At 51.6% G+C, this 26,898-nt stretch overlaps 1 protein-coding gene across 1 annotated transcript in view; it reads right to left on the reverse strand.

Annotated features, from left to right (window-relative positions):
- Positions 1 to 1,017: 1,017 nt before the first annotated feature.
- COL13A1 (collagen type XIII alpha 1 chain) overlaps positions 1,018 to 26,898 on the reverse strand; it is a 148,498-nt gene continuing 122,617 nt past the window's right edge. Inside the window, 12 exon segments of the mRNA XM_060092192.1 lie at positions 1,018 to 1,150; positions 2,795 to 2,833; positions 7,040 to 7,126; positions 12,367 to 12,402; positions 13,432 to 13,485; positions 14,689 to 14,742; positions 16,836 to 16,871; positions 19,921 to 20,001; positions 20,950 to 20,976; positions 21,963 to 22,004; positions 24,437 to 24,481; positions 26,684 to 26,836. Of these exon segments, the coding sequence (XP_059948175.1) occupies positions 1,148 to 1,150; positions 2,795 to 2,833; positions 7,040 to 7,126; positions 12,367 to 12,402; positions 13,432 to 13,485; positions 14,689 to 14,742; positions 16,836 to 16,871; positions 19,921 to 20,001; positions 20,950 to 20,976; positions 21,963 to 22,004; positions 24,437 to 24,481; positions 26,684 to 26,836 (657 nt within the window). The 3' untranslated portion in view covers positions 1,018 to 1,147.

Here is a 26,898-nt window from a genome sequence, read left to right on the forward strand (position 1 = left end):
GGAGGAAGGTGTCTGATTTCCAAAATATCTGAGTGGATGTTTGGTAAGCATGCTGGTAAGGTCCCTGGGGTCTGGGCAGCATGTTGTGGTCCCATGAAGATAAGAGTCTGTGAGCGCGACCTCACCCCACAATGTGGCAGGGGTCGCACGAATGTGAAGCTCATTAACTTGGAGTTTCTGTTACCATGCGTGGACAGGGTCTCCGTTTCAGTGTGACTTTGTACTGTCTATGATGAAAGGATATACATATAAAGACAAACTAAAGTGCAAACAAAATGGGGGGGGGTGTTTAAATTACCCAAGTACTTCGTTATTTTCAAGCCCTCTAGAAGCACCAATTATGTTGTAACACGTAACAGTAAACCTGTGTGCTGCCCCATAGGTAATACTTACCTAGTCTTTAAGTTTATTTTATTTATAAGCAGCAAGACCTTTATAAGCACTATACTAAGAACAGTACAGAAAACCGTAAAACTCTGCTTCTTAAAAAATAAAAACAGCTTCAGATTGCCAATATCTTGCCCAGATTCCTGTTTTCTGAGCGTTCTTTGTTGGAGTGGAATGGCTGTGAGGCAAACTTTTCAACCGCTAGTTGTGAGTAGACCTTGCAAATCTATAGCAAACGAATGGCCATCATCAGCAATAGCTGCTACTAGTGATTGCAGCCCAAAAGAAAGAAAAACAAACAAAAACCCACCAAAAAAAACAAAAGCAGTAGCAAGTAGCCCTTTGTAACCTTGGGGGCTTCGAGGGTTTCAGCACAACTGAACTTTACACACTCACGTGGCACGGTAATGATGAAGTCACACATAAACTAGGCAGCACCTGAGTGCTGGTTGGCCCCCTTTGGCACTGGAACACAATAATTTATTAAGCTTCAATGCTTAATAAGTGTGCACAAATATCATGCAAACGTACAGCCGTACTCACTAACGAAAAGTGTATTAGAGTCTTAGACGTATACAAAACATCTTGTAAACAAAAGGGAAGAGGTTGGTGTTTTCTGTACAAAATATGCAGGCTTTCCTTTTTTTGTAATAATCTGTAAGATGCATCATACTTCGGGCATTTTCAAAAAGTGAAAACTGTATAAAAATAAATATTCTATTTACAAACACACACACAGGCCAATCCCAGGTTAGAGGCATCACTGCAAAACAAAAACAAACACAAAGCAACATGGAGTTAGTGTCAGTTGGTCTGTGAGTGTTTATTTCCCTTGTGGGAAACGAGGTGGGTCTTGTTCTGGGTTGGATGGGAGCTTTGGGTAGGGGAACTGGGGGAGCCAGGAACCCCCTTCATTCCAAGACCCTGGTGCTGACTCTCAGCATCCTGAGGGTGGGAAACCACTTTCTCTTTCCAGTCATTCCCCATCCTGGCCACTAGAGGGCACTTTCTCCCTATGCTGCCTTTGGAGGCCTGGCTGTTGAATTAACTGCATCTTCCCAAAATGAATTTATGGTGTGAACCAACAGACACCAGGCTCTCTAGTTGTTTCTCCCAGACACTGTAGCTCTCGAGAGTAGGCTGTTCTTCCCCTGCTAAGCCCAACCATTTCTATCTCCTAACCATCCACAGCAACCTTGAAGAAGAAAATCTTTTTTCTTAGGGGACACACCCCTTTTCTTCTTGGAGCTAACTAGGTCTACAGGAACTCACCGAGAGGGTGAGGCACAGCGAGAGAGACAGATTCTTGGGGAGGCATCATCTCCCTTGAGGGCTGAGCTTTCCCTTTCTCTGGTTAGGGGTGCTTTAGGTACCTGGGTGGTTTCATTGCTTTTACTGAATCCCGTGAACTAATGAGATTGTGGGCACTTAGCCAGAGGATTGTATTCATCTCATTGTAAGTGTGACTGCTTTCACTGGGCGGGACTAGATTAGCTAAGCGCAAACTCTCAGGCAGGTAGTGGACTCCAGCCCTTTAATGAGGATGAACCCACACCTTGAGACCTCAGTGATAAAGGGCTGGCATGAAGTCTCTGAGTGGGAGGCAAGGTGGAGGGAGGCCGTGGGTGGGACTGCATGGCAGCTGCTACCTTTGCCAGGACCAAGTTGGGCTTCTGGATTAGCAAACCAGTGGCCCCGGTCATGCCAGGGAGCCTTGCACTTTGGAGGCCCTGGATGAGTGGGGTGATTGCATGTAAGGGCACAGCCCAGTGCTGTCAGCTGGCTCTAATGATGGCAAATGCAGGGGCAAGTGTGAACAAATGAAACCTCATTGCTGGTAGGAATTCTGGGAACCCAAGAGAGGTTGGGCTGCAGGTCTCATGTGCAGAAGCATGGAGCTCTGACAGCTTAAGTTCAAGGGGCAAGGTAGAGTGGTGAGCTGGCCAATCTCTAGGAGGAGGTATAGAATCTATGTGACTTTATAGTTTAAAAAACTTAGATTTCCTATATCTGGATAATGGCTTAAATGGCCTCCTACGAACACTATGAGACTAGCTAATAATAACTAATTTAAAAACATGGTTTAGAGCTCCTTGCAGGAGAAGTATTGTATAATTTAACCACACAAAGCATAAAGATTTTATCTGTCTGACTACATGGAAATTCCATACACTCGGGTTTGTGGATGCCTTAAAAATCATTTTTAAATGTTCTCAATTTTGTGCAGTGAGTGCGAGGGTGTTTAATGGGCACCCTGCCTGTGGGATCGTTCCTTTTTTGACCCATGCCTTGCTACCTCATCTGCAGAAAGGCACAGAAAGGAAATCGTGCATGCTTTATTCCACCATAGAGAAAGGAGCCCAAGGACACCGCTGCTCCAAGGCACTAGAACCCTGGGAAACCTTACCTTATTCCAGCAGCCCTGGACTGGCAAGCCATCTTCACCCTGCAGTGAGGAAGGAAGGCAGACGGCTCAGACTCTGCGGGACGGCCCACCAAGCAGCAGGACAGGGGGAACAAGGGCCACAAACATTGCGGCGGCTGATCAGGGTGCGGCTCCCCTGATATAGTCTGTCTCTTTTCTCTACCCCAGGGCCGAGCCGAAAGGAGGCAGGAAGCAAGCCCGCCCGTCTGCCCATTGGCCAAGCTCACATGTAGTTACAGTGCAAGGCCAAGATGCTAGCCTGTGGGCTCAGCAAGCAGAGGTGACCTGAATGCTGTGGAGAGGAGAGACCAGAGGCCTGCTGGTCTCCCCTCGGGCTGTACTGAGTGCGGGGTGCCCGTGGGCGTCACTCAGCGCTTGGGGGCCTCAGTTTCCTCCTCTGTAAAACCTGGGGAAAGTGTGGCTCTATGAAACGACCGCCCCCCACTTCTCCCATTCTCTGATTTTTTTCTCTCTTCCTTAGCAGCTGGGGGAGGACATCTAGGCAATTCCCATCTGGTGATCAGTAAGGAGGAGGAGGGATGATCTCACAGGCATTGCAACGTGGGCCTGAGGTGCCTTCAGCAAGGAGGTAGGGCTCCTGGCACAGCCACTGCTGGGGACTTGGGGGGAAGAGGCAGTGGTGGAATGGGAATCCACCGGGTGCCCTTGTCCCCTTTGCCGGTGCACCTCCGGAGCACCTACAGCCTCAGGACGTCCCAAGTCTCCTCGGGCCCTGCTATCCTGGCTGCTCTAGCACTCCCTGCGGGAACCTAGAAACCACTGGGAGGCAGGTGGGGAGGGTGAGGTTGAACCAGGGCAAAGACCTGGTTCTCAGTCCGGGTCTATTAGAATTGCAGCCCAGAGTTTAGAACTCCAGGCTCCAGGGCAGAGAAAGAGATGCACACGGGGTTTCAGGGGACCGCAGCAAGTGGTCAGCCCCCGCGAAGCCGGAATGGGAGCACCCTGTGCCCTGGACCTACTCATCCACCCGTGACAGGTGCCGAAACCACTCACCTGGCATCCAGCAGACAGCCGGCCCTGCACGGGGGCCACAGAAGTCTAGTTACCTTGTACTAAAATTCCTGATCAACAGCCCCCAAGCCCTGCCCCACGTCCACAGTAACACAGCGCAGGAGACGGTGAACAGTAACAATGAGAAACAAGAAAGGCAAGGCAGGTACACTTCCACAGCAAAAGTAACACACAAATGTTATTGGAGAAAATGCCAGTTTGCATTAAAGGTCAAATCAAGATAACTTTCATTGTCCCTTCTGGGTCTGGGAGGGTCTGCAGGGCGAGGTGGTGCATCCCAGGGTTCCATGAAAACCTCTGTCCCTTTCCCAGCCCGCCACAATACGACACTTCACACGGTCTCTGGAAGGGAGAGGAGCCTCCGTGGACCACAGGGGCATTCCCATTGGCACGTGGATGGTGGCAGGGGGGATAGAGGAGGGCTGGGCAGGCAGAGGGGAGTGACAGTGTGTGGGTGAGAAGCAGGGAAGCCAGGCTGCAGCCGGCAGAACTCAAGTGTTCAGATCGTGGGAAGGGTCACGGCAGAGGGGACGCCTGGCTGCTTGGTTAACGGAGGTGCCGCGGAGGGCGCGGGAGATTCCACGGCTGAGAAAGGCGCCTGTGCGGTGCGCGCTGCATGCTGGGGGTTCAAGGTGGGGGTGGGAAGGTGGGGAGCGCGGCGGGAACGGGAGGCTTGCGACGCTGCTTGCTCTGCCGTCCTTTGTGTTGCCTGTGTGGTCCTAAAAACTCCCTTCAAGGGGCTCTATGGTCACCTGTCAGGGTCACACAGCATCTTTTTTTTTTTTTTTTTTAATAACTTTTTCTCTTCTGTTCAAAGATAATTCCTGTGTTACCCTGGGGTGGGGATGTGAGGCTGGGAATGCTCATCTGACAATTACTGGTATGAAACTAGATCCATGAGCTCCAAACCTCCTCCAGAAATTTAGGAGAGCAGGAAGTTTTTGAGCCAATTGCCTTGGAGTCAAGTGCCCTCTTCTGCTTCCCCTGCAGTATGTTGAAAGGATTGCTGTAGAAGCTTCGGGTGTCCCTGCTTGGAGAGGGACTGGGCCCAGCGGGACCAGAAATGCCACCACTTAGGTGGGACATGCTTGGGAGCGGGTCCTAAATGTCTCCCCTCCCTCCCTGTCTCTCCCTTCCCTTCCTTAACTACATTCTCAACCTTTCCAGGTTCTTCCAGACTTTTTGGTTGTGAACCACCTAAAGACGAAAAAAAAAAAAAAAAACGGGAAACCAAGGGAGGGTCTTGTAGTGTCTTCTGGGATTTAAGCAAAAAGGATGAACCCTACAGGATCTAGAATCCTGATTTTGGACCGTCCCCTGGTTCTGGGGGTGTCACCGGGGCAGTGATCCCAGATCTATGCCGGAAGAACAGTCAGCGTACCCCCTCCTCTACTTTGGTTCTAGAACTCCTCATTCTTCCCTGTGTTCATAAGGTGCCTGTCTTTCCTCTGCTAAATCGTGCGATGCTGGAGTGGAGTGGGACACGGGGCCAACTCAGGCATCTCATTGAAATGCTTTGCCAACGCTTTTCCAACTAACTGCAGTGTGTGAAGGAAGAGAAGTCACAATCCTAATAACTTGTCCTGAGAATCCACTTCCCTGGCTTTCTTTCTGGTGGCAGGTTTGTCTAGAAGCAGTTCTGAAAGGAGGGTCTGATGCAGCTAAGGTTGGCATCGGGTGGGGAGGGCCGCTCACATTAAGGTGATGGGCTTTTTTTTTTTTTTTTTTTTTTTTTTGCGGTTATGCGGGCCTCTCACTGTTGTGGCCTCCCCCGTTGCGGAGCACAGGCTCCGGACGCGCAGGCTCAGCGGCCATGGCTCACGGGCCCAGCCGCCCCGCGGCATATGGGATCCTCCCAGACCGGGGCACGAACCCGTATCCCCTGCATCGGCAGGCGGACTCTCAACCACTTGCGCCACCAGGGAGGCCCAAGGTGATGGGCTTTTGAAGCAGCTGCAGGAGGAAGCCAAGAAAGCATCCTGGCAGACTCTGCATGCAAGAGGGGAACGTGGCGGGAGCCCCCTGAGGACCAGCTAAGGCAGGGTGACCCTTGGTGTCTACAGAGTGAAGAGTGACAAGCGGGAGTGTGCAGGGCAGCGGGAGAGGCACGCAGGCACAAGCCGCACACGTGGGGAAGCCCACACTGGCCATGCAGGCAAGGAAGGGTGATGCCATACCAGTGGGCACGGGGCATCCAGTCCGTCCAGCCCTGGTAACCCCGGCTCCCCTTTCTCTCCTTTAAAACCTCGGTGTCCCTGTTCACAAAACCAACCACGATGATTATTTAGGTCAAGGCTGGCCAGCTCCGACTGTGGCGTGGAGAGGCCCTGTCCTACCCTGGCCAGGATGCAGGACCCTCGAGGCATCTATAAATAAACCTCAGATCCCAGTTGATTCCCGTCTCCCCAGTTCAGCTTTTGCGCTCTCTCTGGCTCCTGGGAGAGTTGAGCTCTGGAACGTGTACATCGAGCCCCCTCTCCATCTAGACTCACTTGGAGTAAACACAGGTGAACTTCAACTTTAGCGCATCATAATTTCAGGACCTTCAAATGGGTCGAGGGACACTTGAGAAGCCCGGCATATGTGCCACGAATCATTCCTCGTTGGCTGGTTTGGGAAGGCTTCCTGGGGGTCTGTCTACAGATTTTGGTCTGCAGCTTTACAGGTTTTAGCCGGATGGCTGGTGCGCGTTGGGAGGCTGTGTATGAAAGCCCCTTTCTGGCCTCATTCTGCCCAGTTTGGGGCATAGATGGCCCTCAGGAGACGCTAACCCCAGTGTCCTGCATCCTGACCAAGTGGGGATTCAGACAGCTTGAACTGCTGGCCACAGAGGTGGCCATGAAACGAAGAAGGCAAATGTGGGGTGGGTTTCCCAATTGCTACACTGGCTTCCAAAGCCAGCCTGGAGCTAAGAGCCAAGGCCTGCTCCCAAATCCCTTTCCTCCTGGTGTCTCCGTTTCCACACATCAATTGTTCCGCATCTTCAAAGGAAAGGGCTTTAGCGGGAATGACTTGCAGCTGTGGTTTTAGGGCAACACCAACAGCAGGCAGAATTTCATCAGCCACATGAACAGGTCGGTTTTGGTAGCATCAGTGGAGTCATTTGGTTTTCATCTTTTTATTTGCCTTCTTTGTTTCCAGCTTGCAAACCTCAAGGAAAAACCCAGAACAACCAAGTGATAGATGGAAACATACCAATGGACAGGGGGCATCTAATCCAGGCGCTCCTTGGTCTCCCTTATCCCCCTTAGGCCCTCTAGAGCCTTTCTTCCCCCTCTCCCCCTGTAAATAATGGTTTAGTCCAAGAAAAAAACATAACATAAAAACTTTAGGATCATTCATGTGTTAACATTAGAGACAGAAAAAAAAAAGAATGAAAGAGGGAAAAATAGATTCTCTCAATTAGGATATTCTCCCCAGTAGGATTAGGGGTCAGTCCCTTAGCCCACCCCTCCAAGAACCTGAGAATTTGGCTAAGGCAGGTGCGGAAGGGGCAGGGAGCAATAGGCTGAGAGCCAGAGGTGGGAGGAAATGCAGGTGGATGATACTGGTGGCCAGTTTTGCTAATTCTGAGCCCAGAGTGCATCTATAATGAACCTGGGGACCCACTTCCTTCTCTTTGAGGGTTCATTTTTGAAAGGGTCTGGCCTGACAGCTTTTGTCCCAACGGGTTTTCGTCCCTTTGATATTCTATTTGATATTCTATGAGGAGGGAAGGTGATTTTGTTTAGAGCCCTGGGGTGTGTGTGCATGTGGATGTGAATGCGGCATGTAGGCGTGTGCACATACATGGTTGTGCATGTGTGTATATGAGCTTGCGCATGTGTACACAAGTGTGTGCATGTACTAGTGTGTGCTCGCACGTGTGTGTACAAGTGCACTTGTATATGTGTGTGTCCACGGCTCATAGGGGGCACCTGGTTCTCAGCTGGATCCTCCCATTTTATGTGTGTCTCTGGTCCATCCTGGTCTGAAGTCATAGGCAGCTATTAGTATATGGGTATGTTGGTTCAAGAAATTCATTTGTTTCTGAAAAGCTTCAGTAAACATCGTCTTTCTAAACTGAACCCTATTTTGTATGTGTCAGGGTCACTCTCCATTTAAAGCGGGGCTATGGGAAATTCTTTGTAATGAATTTGAGTTTGGATTTTTATATGTTGGGTTTCTCTATAAGGGGGCCAAGTGTGCCCCTGGAGAGTCTTCCTGGGAACTCTCCTTCTCTACAGAAGGCCGGTTGTCTAATGCTTGGGGGCTTCCACAGTGTCCCTTGGGGTGGGTGGCCAAGTGGTCAGAGCAAAGGCTTGGAGCCAGAATAGGATTTGCCTCTTATCAGCCACATGACTTTGGGAACTTACTTAACCTCTCTGAGCCTCAGTTTCTTCATCTGTAAAATGGGGATAATAATACCTCCCTCAAAACTTTGTTGTGATATGTATAGCTGAGTCACTTTGTTATACAGCAGAAACTAACAAACCATTGTAAAGCAGTTATACTCCAATAAAGATGTTAAAAAAAAACTTTGTTGCGAGGCCTTTGTGCACATTTAGCGCTTAACACTAAATGTGCACTAATACAGTAGGTGCTCAGTAAATGACAGTGGCTTCATAAAGAGAGCAGTAACGATCGCTACTTCTTGTCAGCCAGTACAGGAGCCAAGGCTGCTGCCAGCGGCACAGTCTTGTGTCTACCGTGTTCCCACAGTGGAAGGCTGCAGGGTTCCTTAGAGGGAGGCAATGGATAAGAATACTTTTGACGTTTCTCCAGGTCTTTGGAAATTACCCACATCTCTTGATTCCAGAGGTTGCCTGCAATTGCCAACACATCTTTCTAAGTGAGTTTTCTAAAATGCAGATGCTTACTTAGAAAATAAGATGTGTTTAAGAGGAAACATGTATATGCATCTTAGGGGTCATCTCATTGGCTCTAAGATATGCCCACCAATGAGGAAGTCAAGGCACGATTAATCTGCAGACAGTGGACAAGCAAAACCACTAGCTGTTTGGAGGGGGAAGCCCCATGGGAAACTTTCTCAGGAATGTGGCCCCTTATTCTCTTTGGGTCAGGCCAGTGCAAAAGTGAGCACAGTTCCCTAAATTCAGAGGGTGAGAGAAGCTCCCGGGGAGTGGGGGATGGTGATGATGTGCCTGTGGGTAACAGAGGGTCGGCGGTGGTCCCTTCAGGATGGGAAACTTGCACTCTGGGCCGTCATGTTCTAAGGGCACAGGAAATAGCCTTAATTGGGTGCCCCTTGAAGACAGTAGAGTAGTAACCTCACCTCCATCCTCCCTGCTCCCCTCTTCCGAAGAGGACACGAAAAGGGCCCTGGTGCAGAGGGGATTCTAGCTGGTACGGGAGAGGGGCAAAGAGAGTCAAGCGGCAGGGGTTTCTTAAAAAAATAAGTAAACGTACAAAACTGCGTTTAGAGGAAATAAGTTGAAGTTGGGGGAGTGGAAGGGTAAGGATGCGGGCTATGGGATTATTATAATGGGGTGAACATATCTAGAGGGAGAAATAGTGAAGGAGTAAAGGAAAGAAGAAGCAGGCTGAGGCCGAGACAGAGAGCAGAGGAGGGAGAGCTAGGAGGTAAGGGGGCCTGGGGAAGCAAGACACGCACACACACAAGTGTGCACACACATGCACACACACATGTGCACCCAGGCACACACGTGCACTCTCCCACACTCACGCACATGTACACACACACACACCCCAGATGGCACCTCTCGCAGAGTGGGAGGAGCCTCACTGCACGCTCTCAGACCTTTCAGTTGGCTGGCTTGCAGGCAGCTCCACGGTTACACCCAATTTTCCTGATACCCAAATTGCCAAATTCACACCACCCTTTATCCTCTGATGGACTGTTTCATCCTAAAAGTGGCTCCTGAGCCAAATTCACAGAGCTGTTAAGGGACAGGAGAATGCCCCTAGTGACAAGGACAGAATCTTTCCCCTGGTATGTGTGTCCCCTTAGAAAACTGCCTATCTTGGGCTCTGGGCCTTGGCCACCACTACAAGGACCGTCCTCCTTCCATGAGCAGAAAGGAGACTCCAAGACCATCCTCTGGCGGGACTTGGAGAAGCATGGCTTTAAGGCTGTGAGATAGGATAACAGACGCTGGGGCGCCCGCCCAAGCCTCTCTGATGGGGAACCCGGGTGTGAAGGGGGCAAAGCTTGGGAGCCCCCTTCCACACTCGGTGGGCACGGGTGTTTTTTTTTTTTTTTTTCGGTATGCGGGCCTCTCACTGTTGTGGCCTCTCCCGTTGCGGAGCACAGGCTCCAGACGCACAGGCTCTGGACGCGCAGGCTCAGCGGCCATGGCTCACGGGCCCAGCCGCTCCGCGGCATGTGGGATCCTCCCAGACCGGGGCACGAACCCGTATCCCCTGCATCGGCAGGCGGACTCTCAACCACTGCGCCACCAGGGAGGCCCTGCACGGGTGTTTTGAACATCTCCAGCTTCACCTCCACGAGAAACAGTGAAGCTTCCAACTAGAATGTCATCTAAGCACTCCTGGCCTTTTACTTTGACAAAAGGGTCAGCATTCTGAGCTTCCAGGCACCAGAAAACACTGGTCAGGGCACAGCACTGACTCTGCCTGGACCTTTCTTCATTTTGGAGGCTTTTATTACCAAGCCCTCATCTCTCCCCTCAGAAGTCCTGTTAGGGCTGGTGGTATAAAGAGGTCTGGAAGAGGAGGTGAGATGTAGGTGGGACTCTTCTAGGATGTTCTGGTATCCAGAGAGTCAGATGTCTTGGATGGAAGAACAAGCTGGTCCTTGATTTGGAAACCTGCCCTTCAGAAGAAGTCGACTGGTTCTTTATGGTGCGCTCAGAGGAAGGTTCAGGTACCTTGCCTGTTTTCTGGACTTGACTTTTACTGACATATTGCTGATTTATATGTGGGACTGGGGGGAAGTGTATAAAACCTTGGACACGGCAAGTGGAGAAGAAATATTTCCCCACTGGATCGTGGGGACTCAGTGGCTTATTCAATGACCTCTGTTCCTTGAGCATCAGAGCCACCAGCCTCCCGCCCCTGTCCACCTGCCTGTCCTCTAGAGCACACAGCCACCACCAATGGGAGGACTAGCTTTGCAGCCTTCAAATGCCCAGTGCCTCAAGCCAACTGAAAAAGTCATAAGAGATAGGTTTAACAAGTGTTAATCGAATTAACAAAGAACACCGGAACACTTTAGACATAAATTAGAAAGGAGGTTAGTATGTCAACTGAGAGGTGCAATGATCAATTATTTTAGTGGCCTAAATTCTTGGATGCCACAGTAACGAAGGTGGGCTTCCCAGCCTGCCTGAACAGGCTGGCCCATTTCTGGAAGTAGGTCTGTTTATTCCAGGGGTTCCTAGACTTGGGCTCCCCATGGACGGTCTGGGAGGGGTCTCTCTGTCTCTTCCTTCTTGTTCATAGAATAGATGGGACAAATTGATTGCTTTTGACCAGCTGCCAGAAAGGAAAATTTAGGAATATGGAAGCGTTCGATAAATCGATCTTAAATGGAAGAGACTTGCATTGATGCCAGATATAAACGTACAGATTCTGGCATGTTCTAGCCATAAACACGGCTATCGGTGTTCAAAGATCAGTGGAAGGCCTGGGTTCTGGAAGCCACCTGCTCTAACACTCCTGGGAACTCAGAACATGTTATCATAGTTCAGGGCCTCGTTTCTCCATCGGTTCGTCCCACTCCTCTTTTACCTCTAAGATCCTTGGGTATTATTCCCACTAGAAGATGCTCCTGGGCTTCTAGGGGACGTGCATCCCACTGAGAACCCATGTGATGAGGCAGCCAATGAGACGTTCTAGAAAGGAACCCAAAAGTCATCCCTCGTTCAGATGTAGTGGGATGATCTCTCCTGGGCACAAACGTGCCACGTGTCCTGTGCCATCAGGTGGCTGTGGGTGCTGTGGACAGATGCTTAGTAACTGCGTCCTGGTGAACACGGCAGAAACCAAAGGGACAGCTGGGGGCCTCGAAAGGCATGATTTGTTTCACAGTCCTGCCAATTCTTCCCAAGAGAAATAATGGCTGGGATAGTTTTTTTTAAAGGATTGGCTGTATACAACAGCTGCCTGCTTGTTCTTGGAACTTGGATTTATTTTCTCTCTCACCAGTGGCCTGGGATGCCTGGTAAAACTAAGTGTCAGAAGACTAGGACTCAGCAACGATGGATATAAAAATATCATTTAGGGGCCCATTATCAGGGCAACCTAGAGAGAGCTGGGCACATGACTACTGTTACTGGATGGCAATGCTAATCTGATGGCTGCCCTGGGATTCAGCCTCCCCTTTCCACGCGGAAAAATACATGCTTCAATTTCAAGATTAGGTCCCGGGCTCCCTGTAACGCTATGGATGAAGCCCCTCACTATAAAGCCTTTTAATTTAGGATGATATATCAGGAAAAACTGTATTTTCGTGTTGGGTCAGGAATCCCCAGTTGGTCATTCCACCTCACCATGATGACATTAGTAACCAGAGCCAAAGTGCGAGGACTCAGACTCACCCGGTTTCCTTTATCCCCGGGTGGTCCGTGTAAACCCTGCAATAAATCAGAGAAACGAAGACACATTAATGAGAAAGCACAGGATGGCCATACAGTTCTTCCTTCCAGGCTCATAAAGCTCTTTACCGGTGCCTAATTCGTCGGAGACAGGCTTAATTATCCCCATTTTACAGAAGGGGGACAAAGGAGAAAACTGCTCAAGGAACTTGACCTAGAGACAGATAACGAGTTATGGGTAAAGTCAAACACAATTCTGGTTTTCCCACTCTGCACCAATGCCCTGGCCTGCGGCCGAGTTCTAGATGGTTCATGCTGAGGACACAGTCTGGGCGCAGAGACCTCTCTTGGAAGGACAGGTATTTGGATGGCTCTCCCACCAGCCTCTTGCTAGAAAAATGACTCCAAAGCTCCTGAGCCCCTCTTTTCAAGGTGCCAGCTGCTCCCCTTGTCTTTAGCTGGGGAGTGGGCACAAGGCAAAGACTGGCTGGAGGTGCCTACTTAGCCAAAGCACAGCCGAGCATGGAACCCACGAACAAGTGTATGACCTTCAAGCGGGTGGGAAACCAAAGTCCTGGCTCTTGTAGGCAGCCGACTTCTATAAGCCAGCAAGGAGATGTCGGCTGCAAATGGAAAGCCAGTCCCGTGGGAAGCTGCCTGTCTCAGGAGACGTCTCCTTGCCTGATGGTGATCTGGACCAGGTTCGGTCCCTCCTCAAGGGTACGGGCCGTGGCCCATTCACCTGTGAGACCCCCGCTGCCTTGAGCACAGAGCCCTGCGGCAGAAGGTGCTCATCTGTGTTTGCTACAGCCAGTCAGACGGTGCACACGGCTGAGGACATGGTTCCCTAACGGGGGCCGTGTGCTCCAGGGCTCGCCTCTAGCGGTGCCTGGCGGGGAAGTTCTAGAGGGTGGGCTAGTGGCTGTTGGCTGCTTCCACTGCCACAGAACTGAGCACTGTCGCTTGGCCCTGGATTTTTTGCCCCAGGCTCTGGGTGTTCGGTTTTGGCAGTGCTTCTGTGGGGGACCAGGGCAGGTGGAGAGCAGCCTCTGAGCCCACGAGACTTACAGGAAGCCCAGCTGCTCCCGTTGGTCCTGTCATCCCAGGGTCGCCTTTGCTGCCCTGAAACCGGAGAAAGAACACATAAGCCTTCTCTGACATGGTAACAACCTCCCATCAGCCATTTTCTGTTTTCATACAGAACTTGGGAAACCTTTCCAGTCTCTTCAAAGAGACACCCCCCCACACACACACAAGGAAGCGAGGGCTGGGTGGAGGGCGGGGTGAAGGTGGGGTGACAGCTGAGGACTCTGCCCCGAGGAGGGGGCTTGGAAGCCTCTCTCACCCTCCCTCCACGGAGCCTGGCCCCGCAACGCGCTTAGGAAGGACTGGACAGTGTCTAGCGGGGGTACGAGTTGGCCAGAGGCAGAAGCAGGGGTGGGGAGAACAGGAGCAGGAAACGGGCACGGACAAGGGAGACGGGGGAGAACGGGGAGAGGAAGAAAGCTCTGATTTCTCTTCGAAGCTGTGTCACCCCTCGGAGCAGCCACCCTGGTTCCCCAAGTGGCTGGTGATCTCAGGGAAGCCCACGCCTCTCTCCAGAAGCTCCCCACCCTCTCCTCCCTCCCCTCCGCCAGCCAGCCGTGGGACCCGAGAGCACAGCGACAGAGCCCCCGGCGGCAGAAGGCAAGAGGGAGAGCTGCTCCCGCAGGCGGAGAGGCCAGCAGACGGCCACTCAGAGGTCCAGCACCCAAGCTGGGCCCCCAGCGACCCCAGGCCCCGCGGTGCGGAAACCGGGCCAGGCTGGGAGGAGCCGACGCGCGGAACTCTCCCGCCTCCGCCCGCCGCCCTGGCTGCGGGAGACGTGACCCCTGGCAGCCGGCCTGAGGCACAGGTTTCCTGGCTTCTCGATGTCTCCCAGGTTTTCTAACACCACCTGGCACTCTGTTTCATGCCGTATCCCTAAATCACTGCAGAATTGAGGCGTGTCCGGTGACAGCAGGGCCTGGGGCCTTGTGTGGCACCTGGGACCGATGCCAGGTGACCGGAAGCTGAGTGAAGGAAGCTCTCCAAGTCTCTGTCCACTTGTAGCTACAAAATGAGCACCTCAGGCCTGCCTGCCACCCCATGGGCTGGGAGGATCATCAAGAGAAGACATGGATGAGGTGCTCGCCGGGTCGAGGAGGAACGGATGGGGGGCCGAGATGGCTGGCTGACGCGGTGGCCCTGTGGGCTGCAGGCGCAGGGGCTGAGGACCCGAGGCTGAGAGGGGCAGCGGGGCCCCTTGTCCCGGTGGTCCAGGCTCCCGGCTCGCTGAGCACTCACCCTCTCTCCCTTTGGTCCCGCTGGGCCTGGAACTCCAATTGGTCCGGGAGTACCCTGGGGAGGTGAGAGAGCGCAGAGGTGAGGGTCCTGACGCCGAGGGGAGCCCCGGGAGCCCCGCATGACACCTGGAGATGAGCAAGGTCCAGAGGCCCAGTTTTCAGGGTTGGCGAGGCCAGGCTTGTTCAGGGCGGTCATTGGACCGGGCCGCGTTCCTGTTTGGGTTTGGGGGCCTCGGGGAGAGAGCACCTCCCCCCTGCCTCAGAGCCAGATTTGAGGAAGGTACCCCTTTGGTTTCACAGCCAAGCTTGCCAAGGCTGAAAACGGCAGAACAGTTGCTTAGTTTGCTCCCAGAAGCGCTTGGGAGGGAGTTGACGCCATCCCAGGGGTGGGGAGGTCGGGGGCTGGCACCCCTTTGCTGATGCAGCTCCACATGCAGCGGGAGGGTCTTCATGCCACAGAGACCGATGCAGACGCACACACAGAGGCAGGCGTGGGAGGGTCATTCAGCCACCGCCCACGCCCCCCGCCCCCACTGTGGGCCCTGGCCCTGGCCTTCAGCCTCCGGCCAGGCCTTCTGTCCCCATCCCAGGCCCTAGGGAACAGGCTGGATTGGAGAGTGGATTAGTACGCTTCGGATGTCTGCTGACACTGGCCTGGCAGGGAGGTGGGTCCTAAGCACTCCTGACTCGGGGCTGCAGCCCAGAGCTGTGTTGATGAGAGACACAGCAGGGCTTGCTGAGGCATAATTAAACACCTTCTCCAGGTGCCTAATTCACGGCCCGACTAGATTTCCAAGCTTCCTATCGCTCAGCCTCGGTGAGTATAGTTCTTGCTCAGGACGTGAGGACTGGGCCTGGGCCTGGGCCTGTGGGCGGTTCCCGGTGGTGCTCCGAATGTCGCTGCGATAGGCAGGGCAGGAGCAAGGTGGGGAAAGGCTGATTTACTTTACATGAAAATAAAAAAGAGGATAAGATGTTCTCGGTGGCTCCTTTGAGGGAAGAAGGAAAGCTGTGGACATCTGTGACAGACTGTCAGAATAGCACTCTGGAGTCACTGGCCAGCTTCAAGTCCTGCCTCAAAGGCCTATAACTGTGATATTGGAGAAGTTTCTTGGTTTCTCTAGGGATCAGTTTTCCCACCTGTAAAATGGGAATAATAGCATGAGTGTCTGCTTCCTAGGTTGCGGCCAGGTTAGAATGGATGAATACATGTCACACATTTGGTGCTGGGCCTGACACCTAGGAAGTGTCCAGTAAATGTCCTGGCAGGGCAGGATCACTCTTCCCAGCCTTTTCCTTTAAGGTTGTGTTATTGATGTTTTAAGAAAAAAACCCTTCAGGTCCAAAGGGGACAGAATATATGAATGTGCACTGCTCCCCTCCGTCCAGTATGAATGAAATAACTAGTTGAGAGGAAAGTCACGGTCTCTCTGATTCCAGCCACAGATAATGCCCCTAGCCCAGACTGGCCACCTGGGAAAGGTGTGCTAGGTGCGAGGAGGATGGAAAGAAAGGGACTGTGGTGGGGGGCAGCTGTGCTGCCACAGGAAGTGCAAGGTGTGGTTGTGACATGCCGTCAGAACACTGAGCTGGGACTCGCCTGTGTGCTCCTAAGTGCTACACCTGCCCTCACCCATCAGTGTGGTCCCCACCCATGTACACACCAGACTGGTGGCTGCACAGGACTAGAAAGCCCTTGTGGGCAGACAGGAGATGGACAGAGCTCACAGCATGAAGACAACACAGCATGACGGGCACATACAGACACTGTTGTGTTTGGTGGGGATGAGTCACGGCCCAAACCCCTAGGGCCGGGGTCCCAGGCTGAAGTCAGCACCCCTATAGGAACAGAGTCTTTGCTGCTGGAGCAGCCTCCCACCCCACAGCCAGTGTTCTGGAAATTCAGATTTGAGGACCCTGGGTGCATTCTACGGGCAGGGAAATTTAGGTGAAGGCCAGCTGTCTTTGGTCAAGAGGCCTGAATAAGCACTTCTGAACTGAGCACAGATGGCACTTTCTGGTGTTGGTGGTGGGATAAGGCATGCCTCACTGAAAAAATGAGGCCACAGCAGGACAGACGAAAGGGATTACAGGCCAGGGGTGGGGTGGGGGGGTGGGGTTGAGGGGTAATGGAGAAGTGACACTCACCGGTGGCCCAGGCCTGCCGTCCAAACCTGAAGCTCCCTGGACAAAGGGAACAGTGTGACCAAAAGAAGGGGAAGGGAGGAATGGGAGGGAGAAAAAGGGACCAGGGAGGGAAGAGGTGAGTGAAGCAGTGACTCTGGACAGACATAAATGCTGGTAATTAAACAAAATGGGAGAAATAAGCTTGGGAGGACAGGTAATGTATTCACATGAAAACCAACAAAAACATGGAGACACTTGAGTGCAGTGTGGCCAACTGCTGAGCAAGCTGGGTGGAGATCAGTGCAGGTGGCCGTTCCGATCCTCTGTGCCCCCTGCTCCCCTCTCTCCTTTCATCCTCTCTCAGAAACCTCTCTTCCAAGGGATTGCAGTGTTCCAGGGAAAGAGATATAGAAAGTAAATTCATGGAGAGGTGTCTGGAACCAGAGCTAGTGCATCCTTCCCGGAACCAGTCTTACTTGGGGAAGACACGCCTACATGGCAGGTGGGGCCCAGGTGAGGGTGGTCTTCCCAGCCTTTTTTGCATACCTGTTGAGGCGAGGCCACACTGGGGGACCCCAGGAGGCTCAGCATTGAATTACAGCATCCAGCTTTGAAATCTGGGTAGAAGCTGGCCTACTTCAACTTCAGCTAGGTGGGAGGAGTTGGGGCCTTGAATGACAATACTAATGATGCCTGACATTTCTCTGGCATTTTACAGTTTGCAAAGCTTAACACAAACTCAGTCCATTCATATTATCCCAGACAAGGCCTCTTTTATAGAAAAAGCCTTTAGGGGCAGCTGACTGGGACAGAGGTCTAAGGCCATGTATCCCTTGGAATAAACTGTCTGGCAGGTGGGATGCTGTTAAGACCCACTCACTGTGCAGCATTAAGTGATATATACAGTGGGAATTAGCGTTCTTGTTCCAATGCTGGGCTATGATGCTGCCCTACAACCCACCTAGGAGAACAGGGGTACAATTATCTGATGATGCCAATAAGACAAAGCAGGGAGAGAGCAACTGGGACACTCTAGGCCAATAAGGACTGAATTCTTGAAATCTGCTTCCAACTGAGCCTCAGGAACGAGCCTAGGCCTCAGGATTTTAAAGGTGGGGGAATACCCCCAGGTAAGGGAGGGCAGGGAGCTGCTTCCTCCTGGGGGAAGGGTGTTGGGTAGCAGGATCCTACAGGGCCTCGCTTCTCAGTCTTAGGACCACGTAATTCGGGGACCAATCTTGCTTATGGCCTAGAGAGCTGTGGTTCTCAAACCCAGCTACAATGTCAGAATCTCCTGGGGTGATGTTAAATAATACAGATGCCTGGGCCCTACCCCAGCCCAATTCAAACAGAATATAGCATACTTGGAAAGCTCCAGGGGATTCCAATGTGCAGCCAGCACTGAGAACCACATCTGTAGGGCAAATAAGAGGAACGCAATAGGATGTGCCTGGAAACACAGGCTGCTGCTCTATGAAGTAAAACACTGAGGGGAAGCCTAAAAACAGAACTTTAGCTAAACATCCATATACTTTGTCTGTGCAGCGTTAATACTGAGTTATCTTGAGAGGCCTGGCGCAGAGGGCATGAACTGGAGTTTTTGGGGCCATACGTGGGCCACTGACGTATTTTGTATGGGTTGCAGTATTGCAGATAATTTTGATTTAATATTAGAAAATGAGGAGATATCCCATCAAATGCCAGATGTGTAGCTTCCTTAGAAAAATTAGAATATGCAGAAATCCTGGACCCTCATTCCCCAAAAGCAACAGTCAGCTGAACTGAGTAGGGCTGTTACCACAGTCCCCACCACTCCTTATTGTCCCTCTGACGTCCACGTTAGTTGCCCTTTATGAACACTGCTTGCTCTGTTGTTTTCTTAAACTAGCCAAAGCACTTCTCTGTACCCATGTCTCTATCAAAAGTAGAAAAATCAAAGATAGACTGGGTACTTTTTCTTTCGTCTGGCGCTTTCTTTGTTTATATTACCTGTATGGTCTTCATTTCAACCCCTGACTGAATTCCCCAATGTTCACTAGGGTTATTGGAGCCATGAAGGTGAACAAGGAGAGGTTTGTGGTTGAGTGGGGGTGGGCAGGAAGGTGCTTTAATAGTAAAGAGTACTTAGTCATTTTGGACACAGCTTAAGACATGGGAAAGTGTCTGCTAAAGTCATCAGTTTACTGTAGTCTGTCAAGCAAATCCGCTCCTTAAATATTCCCACATTTGATGCACTAATGAGGTGTAATCATACCTTTTGTTCTTGCTGTTTGGTTGCTGTGATTACATTAACCAGACCTTCAAACCCTGCCAAGCTGGGGCATCTGGGCTTCCCATCATTCCTCTGCTTTTTACAGCTTCCTGGGGGTGGGAACTGGCCTTGTGCCCAGCACAGAGGAAGCCTCAGTGGCTGGAAAGAGCCCTTTGCAAGGCTGTGGCCTCAGTGAAGGAGCAGCCTCTGGTGTAGCCAGGCCATCGACTTCATATGTGACAAGTGACTCACTTTTTTCTCTGGACCCACCAATAAAATGATTATAGGGAACCCTAAAGTCCCTTCCAGATCTTGAAAAACAAACAAGAAAAGAGTGCCAACCTCACTGGGGTGTGAGGGAGGTTGGAGTCCAGGGCTCTGGGATGGGTGGAGGGATGCGCTCACCTGGAGACAGGTGAGACAGTGATGAGACCATCAGTCACTGGAGCTTGGGGCAAAGGAATTCGCCCAGTCCAGGCCCGACATCCGGAGATGCAGACGCCTTCTGAGCAGCCCCCGCCCTGACCTGGGGCCTTTAGCTGAGAGCAGAGATCTGTTCTTGGGCCCCTTCTGGCTCCCAGCTGGGTCCTCCTTGGGGTGGGGGGCTTTGTCGTATTCAGATTCACATTCCTCCAGAACCTAGGCCAGGGCCAGCCCAGAGGAGGCCCTCGGTAAGAGAGTTAGAGCCTACGGTCTTGTCCAGGTGGGAAAGCAGAACCCCATGGAGCTCTGGAATGCTCAGAACTCTAGAACCTCGAGTTTTCCAGTGGCCTTCTCCCAGGGCCCTGCCCAGCACCTCCTCAGGACCGCCCGGCCAGGCCCCTCACACCGGTTTGCCGGGTCCACGATACTTACGGGTAATCCCAGAGGGCCTCGGTCTCCTTTTTCTCCCTGGACGCCCTTCTCTCCTTTTGCTCCATCTAGCCCTGCTTCCCCCTGAAGGAAAGGGAGATGGGCGAGATCACAGAAGGGCATGGCCCAGACGACTCATTCTTGCATTCTGGGGTCCTGCAGATGGGGATGGGTGGTGGGGAGGGATGGTAGATAGAGGAGGGAGCAGGTAGAGGTGGCTGACCCAGGGGTGGCAGGCCGGGGACCCCAAGAATTGCTGAATTCTTAGCCCGGCTCTACCTCAGTTACAGTCAGTTACTACAGAGTATCTCTGTGGTAACTCTGCGGTCCCCAAAGGGAAAAGGGATGGCAGGAGTAGGGATAAACCCATAGGTCAGTTCCAGGTCAGGCTTTGGCATAGATGACCATTTGCATAGCAGAAAAACTGGGACCCTGCAGATACTGGATGGCGAATGCCTGAAATGCCACCACTGGAGCTCTGAGGCTCCCACACTAACCAGGAGAGGAAACTGCCTAACAGTCCCCTGGAGAATGCCAGTGTAGGAGACAAGGGCTGTTGTCATGCCAGCAGCCTCCAGCCCCTCTTATCCATTTGAAATGCTGGGGGTGGGAGCTGGGAGAGTCCCAGGCCAGAGTCCAGTGGGCTTGGTCCTGGGAAGGGGTCCCTTGCTGTGCCACCCTGTGTCTGCCACCTATACTTCAGGGTGAGTGGAGGGTCTGGGGCAGGTTACATGGAAAACGGATTTCATCACTGGTTAAGAATCTAACCTGTCACTCTGTAGGGTTGATTGATGGATGGGAAAATCCTGAATCCAAAGCCTGCCCAGTGTCAATGATGGATGTTAACGGGACCATAGGACTTTATTCTGTCCTAATGGTGCCCCATTGGCTGAAGTGTCACATGATTTCATTTAGGGAAGGGGTCAGCTGGGTCCCCTGTCTCTGAAGCATTTTCTCTCTTTTCTGCCTTCACTGACACAGCGCCTTCCCCCACCCCCTTCACCCAGCACCTGTCACGTGATCTCTTCTTACCTTTGGTCCAGGAACGCCTTGGAGCCCCTGCGTTTGGAATCAAAACAAAGCACCTCTAGTTAAGTCGATTTCCTTGTCCACAAGTTGGACCACAAAAAAGCAAGGGCTTAGGGTACAGAGCCTGGCCTGGGGCCCCTGCCCCGGAGAGGTAGAAGGGAATGCTAAGGGGGGTCCAGCTTAGGACTTCCTGGGGTGGGGTCTGAGCCAGGCTTCCCCAGCCAGGGACTGAGAATCTCTCTGTGGCCCACACAGCTGACTCATGAGAGAAGATTCAGAGTCTCATGAAGGCAAAATTCAGAGGGAACACAGCAAAAATTAAATAATATGTGCAAAGTGCTTAGAGTAGCATCTGGCACATAGTAAGTTTCAATATACCTTGGCTACTGTCATTATTACTACTACTACTACTACTACTACTACTTGTACCAATGACAATGGGTGGCCCATCACCACGGGGACTCTATAAACTCGGCAGAGGCAAGGACCAGCATCTGTTGGTTTAGGATGCTTGGGGACCCTCGAGGCCCAATGCATAGGGGTCCCTTTAAAGGTGCCTTATCATCTGTAACCATAGAAAGGCCAATCCAGTGGGGCTGCTTTTAAATGGGTCACTTTCTATTTTAATCCTGGTCTTCTTGCTGGCTGGTTAGCAGGAATAAAAGAGGGAGAGGAGCAGATGTCTGATGGCAAAGGGCAGAACCGAGTGACAGAATGACTCCTACTCCTGCAGGGAGGGACCAGACCCTGGGACCAGACCTTGGGGCTGCCATGCCAGTCAACTGCTTCCGGGAAACCGGGCAATGCCCAGGCTCCTTGGTGTCACAGAGACGATGCCTGTTTAAGGTGGGAGGGAAGAGGAGCAGGGAGGGGCTTGTGGATGTGAAAATCCCACCGTGGAAGCAGGAGGTGATAGTGACCTAAGGTTGAGGTTAAGCCCAGTGACCGCCATGGGGAGGGGATGTTAGGGACCTAATCACAGTGGACTGAGACACAGACAAGCCCTCCAAACTTACCGGAGGTCCGGGAGGTCCCTCTGGCCCTGGTGGCCCAGGAACCTAGAAGCCAAAGGGAGACAGTTAGCCCACCCCCTGTTATACTCTAAGGGCTCCTGCCTTCTGCCATAGCCTGGGGTCCGGCTAGGGACTGCAAGGCCGAAGGACAGAACTACCAGCACACAGTCTCCCAAAGGCCTAGAACAGGTCAGAAACTCATAGCAACTCATTAGCCTGCACAGTGTTTTGAAAAAACAAACAAACATTGCCATGAAATATCCTCAAAATGTCTATTCTTCTGGATGTTTCTGAAAAACCAGAAAATCTGGCCGCCTCAGGCTCTTGTTCTTGCATGGCTACAGTCGCCTGGAGCTCAATGAGAGCTTTCCCTTCCGGGTGGGGCTTGAGTTCTTCGGTTTACCTCAGTCCTCACCACCCCCTATTATTTTTAACCCAGACTTCTTGCATTCATTTGTTGCATGCCTGGTCCTGGTTGGCATTTGGGTCTGAGACCTTTAACTTAAAGGAAGAGAGACTGGTTGTCTGGAATGGGGGGAGACTGAGATGCTTCTGAAGAACATTCCTCAAGCTCCCCAGGTTTGTAACAGACAGGATGGGGACTGTGGGTCTCTGTTTCTCTTGAGGGCAGGTTAAAGTCAAAGAGATTCGGACTGGACAGAGAACACGAAGGAACACGGGGCGGTCTTCCTCTCTATGGAGGATGCTGTGCAGGGTAGATTCTGTCTCTGGTGAAGATGGACATCCATTTCTCCACAGTCAGCCACCCAAGAGGCAGGAAGGAGACCTGCCTGCTCTTTTCTGAACAGGTCTCCCCACCAGCTTCTGGACTCTCCTTGGGCACCTCACCTTCCCAGGGACAGAATCCCCTGGAGTGTGGGCAGCATGGGGACCCTCTGCCAGGTGACTATAAAGGGAGCCTCTGCACTGGGCAGACAGGGAATCCCTGCTGTCGCTTGGACATGTGGACTTTTTAACCCCATAACACTATTGTCTCCTTGCAGGGAACTCAATCTTTGGAAACCCTACCTTCTTAAAAAAAAAAGTTTACTGCTTTTTTTCTTATTATAAACAAGTAATTCATATATCTTGATTGGGGTAGAGGTTATATAAATCTATGCATGTATTAAAATTCATAGAACTGTCAAAAAGTCAATTTTACCGTATAATCATTTTACTATATGATAATTTAAAAAATAAAAAAATTTAAAGGAATACAAATTTATTAACATATTAGTAAATTAAAGAGAACTGAAAGAAGAAAAAAGAATAAATATCTCGGAGTAATGCTAATATTTTGCTTTATTTCCTTCTACTACTCTTTTTTGATGCATAAAATGTATTTGAATGTATGTCTATACTTATGATGATATCACATATATATATAAAATTTGGTTCTCTTCTCTTTTTCACTTAACACAAAACCCATTTTTCCATTTTTTGTATGTTCTCCACAAGCCTCGTTTCAATGTTGATGTGTTATTCGTTGACCGGAATAAAAATGAGTTCCTACCTAGCCAGGGCTTGGAGCAGGGCTTGGCATAAGGAAAGCTCTCCAGCATGGGGACTATTATTACCATTAGTATTTTGTGGTAAGTTACTTAATCATTTCCTTCTTGTTAGAAATGCAGCCTGTTCCCAATTTTTAGTTTAAATACATCTGGAAGGAACATTTTTGCATATTTTGCTTTTCCTGAATTTCAGAGCATTTCTTTAGGAGCCTATCCAAATAAATAACATACATATTATATAATCAGGTCTGTGTTACTAAATGCAGATGGGGCTTGGTGACACTGAAGGGTGACTGAGGGTTTGGTGGTCTCTCTCTGCGGTAGTGTCTGGGTGGCCCAGGCCCTTCCACCAAATGGCCTCTCCCTCATATACCCTTGACCACTGTTGCTCTCCTGGCTCTTACCCTGAGCCTGATTCCCTCCCCTGTTATGAGAAGCTGGCTTCCATCCTGACTACCTCTCACTCCACTGTTCTCCCCTTTTCCCTTAACCACCACACTTCTTAAAAGAATAATGCCTGTCTCTGGAAACCCTACCTCTGGAGCTTCTAGGTAAACTCCTACAGAGTCTTCAAGACCCTGCTCCAATGACCCATCTTCTGGGGTGCTTGCCCGACTCCCTGAGCTGCTGCCATTCTAGTGTCCACGGCTGGGGACTGTTTGCTGCACAGGGATGGTCTTGTTTTCCTGTCTCCAGGCTCTAGCACTGGAATGGAACATGGCAGGTGCTGTGTGAATACCGCTGAGGGACTTGATGAATGGGAAGACCGTGGAGCAGACCTGTGGGTCCTTGCTGACCCCTGAGGTGCTCAGGAAATGTTCAGCTTCCTGCACTCTTCCTGTGCCAGGCAGTTGTGAGTTTCTTTCTAGAGCACGGAAGTGATGTGCACACTGGAGAGACAGTGGTGTGACAAGGTCCCTGTCAAATAATCCCTGTGACACAAGCCGCAGAGCAGGCACAACCTACCTCCACTCCTGGGTCACCCTTCTCCCCGGGTTCTCCTTTCTCTCCCTGTGGGCACAAAACAACATGGCGTGGATGCCAGCATTTGGGTGATCTTGGGACAGACACCCTCAAATCTGTGACAAAACTGACCAACATTAGACTAGGCCTAGATATCAGCAAGGACCACCTGGGAGGCTGCAGAGGTAGCATTGCCTGAAGGATGAAGGCCAGGGCACTGGACTTGTGATCACTGACTTCCTGAATTTGAGGTTCTAGCACGTGGGAGAGGCTGATATTCTGTATGGATCCTGCAGGGCAGAGGCTCTAGGATGGATCTGGGACTTGTTTCTAACCAGTAGAATATGGCCTATTGGCAAAGATGATGGGATGTCGCTCTTGTGATTATGTTACAAGCTGACGTTACAAAGTATACATGTTATACAAATGATAGGTTAAGACTGTGTTACAAGTATGTTACACACACACACACACACACTCACACACCTGTCTTGCTAGGATGCACTGAGAGACGCCTGCTGGCCTTGGTCTTGAAGAAGCAAGCTGCTATAATATGATCTGCCTACTATGGGGAAGGCCGAGTGGCCGGGAACTGTAGGTGGCCTCTAGGAGCTGAGGGACTCATTGCTACTATAGAAGGAACTGGAAATTATGCCAGTAGCAGCGAGCTTGGAAGAGGACCCCAGCTCTAGATGGGGCTGCAGCTGGATGGCACCCTGACTGGGCAGAGGCCCTAGCTGTGACGGGCCTGGACCCCTGACCCATGGAAGCTGTGCCATAATACGTGTGTGTTGTTTTAAGCCATTGAATTTGTGGTGACTTGTTACGCAGCTACAGAAAGTGAATACGGCTCTAGAAGCGGAGCCAGGGCCATGGGGGTGGGGGGTGGTTGATGAGGGTACCTCACACCACATCGGAAGCATTCCCTCCAGTTTGGAGGGGACGTGTCAGGAGGCTACCAGCTGCCTGCCTGTCCCAGCTGAGTGGGGCAGCCACAGTCAGTGGCCTTCGAGGTATCCTGCACTGGGTCAGAGGTGGGACTGGTTGACCTCTGAGGTTCTTTCCACTTCTAAGAGGAGAATTCTGAGTCCAAGATTCTAGCACCTTGGAACTATGCTGGCCCCTGGAGATGGAGGCCACCATGCTGTGAGCGGAGGGTGCTGGAACCCCTGTTGACACCCAACTGCCCCTCAGGGAGTAGCTGCTCATCCAGAGGACGCTCCCATCCCCAGGCTGAGCAGGCAGGCTGGCGGTCAGTGCAGCTCATCACAGCACCAGGCACCCGCCAGGCAGGTGACCTCAGTGAGGGCACCCCGCTTGCTTGCCCTCATCAGCAGAGGCCTGCTGACCACCCTGATGCTCGGCCCCCTCGCCTTACCGTGAATCCTGGGAGCCCGATTGGGCCAGGCAATCCGGTCACTCCAGGTCTCCCTTGGTCACCTGGTTCTCCTTTCTCCCCAGTTGGGCCATCTAGACCCTACAGATCGAAAAAGATCTCTGTTAGTCAAGGGCAAGGTCATCACACTGAAGTCTGGGACCTGCTGTGGCATGCACGTGGGGCCACCTTCTTCCAAGGGCAGGTGTTTAGGGTGCTGCCTGGAAACCATGAAGCCCAGAGAAGGCTCCCAAGTCAAGCCAGAGGCCTAGCTGGCCTGGGCTAAGGTCCCTTGTTTGTACCTCTCCTGGGTCTAGGGCTGTCCCTATACTCTCCTGGATATAGGTATGTTGTCCCAAGAGGCAGTTTTACACTCCCAACAACTCAGCGAGGTATCCAGGGAAGGCATTATCACCCCCATTTTAATTTTATTCTTTTGTGTTAAGTCAAATTTATCAATTTTTTTCCTTAATGAATTATGCATTTGGTGTTGTAGCTAAGAAATCTCTTTTTTTGTTTCCCCCTCCCTTGACCACGCAGCTTGTGGGATCTCAGCTCCCTGACCAGGGATTGAACCTGGGCCATGGCAGTGGAAGTCTGGAATCCTAACCACTAGGCCACCAGGGAATTTCCAATCATCCCCATTTTAGAGATGAGAAAACCGAGGCTCTGTCAGGCTCAGTGACTTTCCCGTGGACACAGATAGGAGATGACAGAACAAGACCCAGGTCTCTTGAGGCGGGAAACTGGCCTTTATAAAGTAAAGCTTGAAGGGAAAACGGGTGAGCGCCCTGTCCCCAGCTCCCGACTCTGGTTTCCAGCTGCAGCTGTCACAGCGCACAGCCACATCATGCTGGGTGGGCCCCAGCACTCACCGGTGGGCCTGGCTGCCCCATCTCCCCTTTCTCCCCCTTCTCTCCTGGGTTCCCCGGAAGGCCATCTTCTCCCTTCAGTCCTGCAGGCCCAGCCTTTCCTGGGGGACCTTGGGGACCAGGAGGGCCCACATCTCCTGGTTTGCCTCGAGGTCCCTCGAGAAAAGATCAACAACACGTATTAGATACACTGATGGAGAAACGAGGGGCAAGAACAA

Source organism: Mesoplodon densirostris, chromosome 1 (genome assembly GCF_025265405.1).
Source record: "Mesoplodon densirostris isolate mMesDen1 chromosome 1, mMesDen1 primary haplotype, whole genome shotgun sequence".
In the NCBI taxonomy this organism is placed as follows: Eukaryota; Metazoa; Chordata; class Mammalia; order Artiodactyla; family Ziphiidae; genus Mesoplodon; species Mesoplodon densirostris.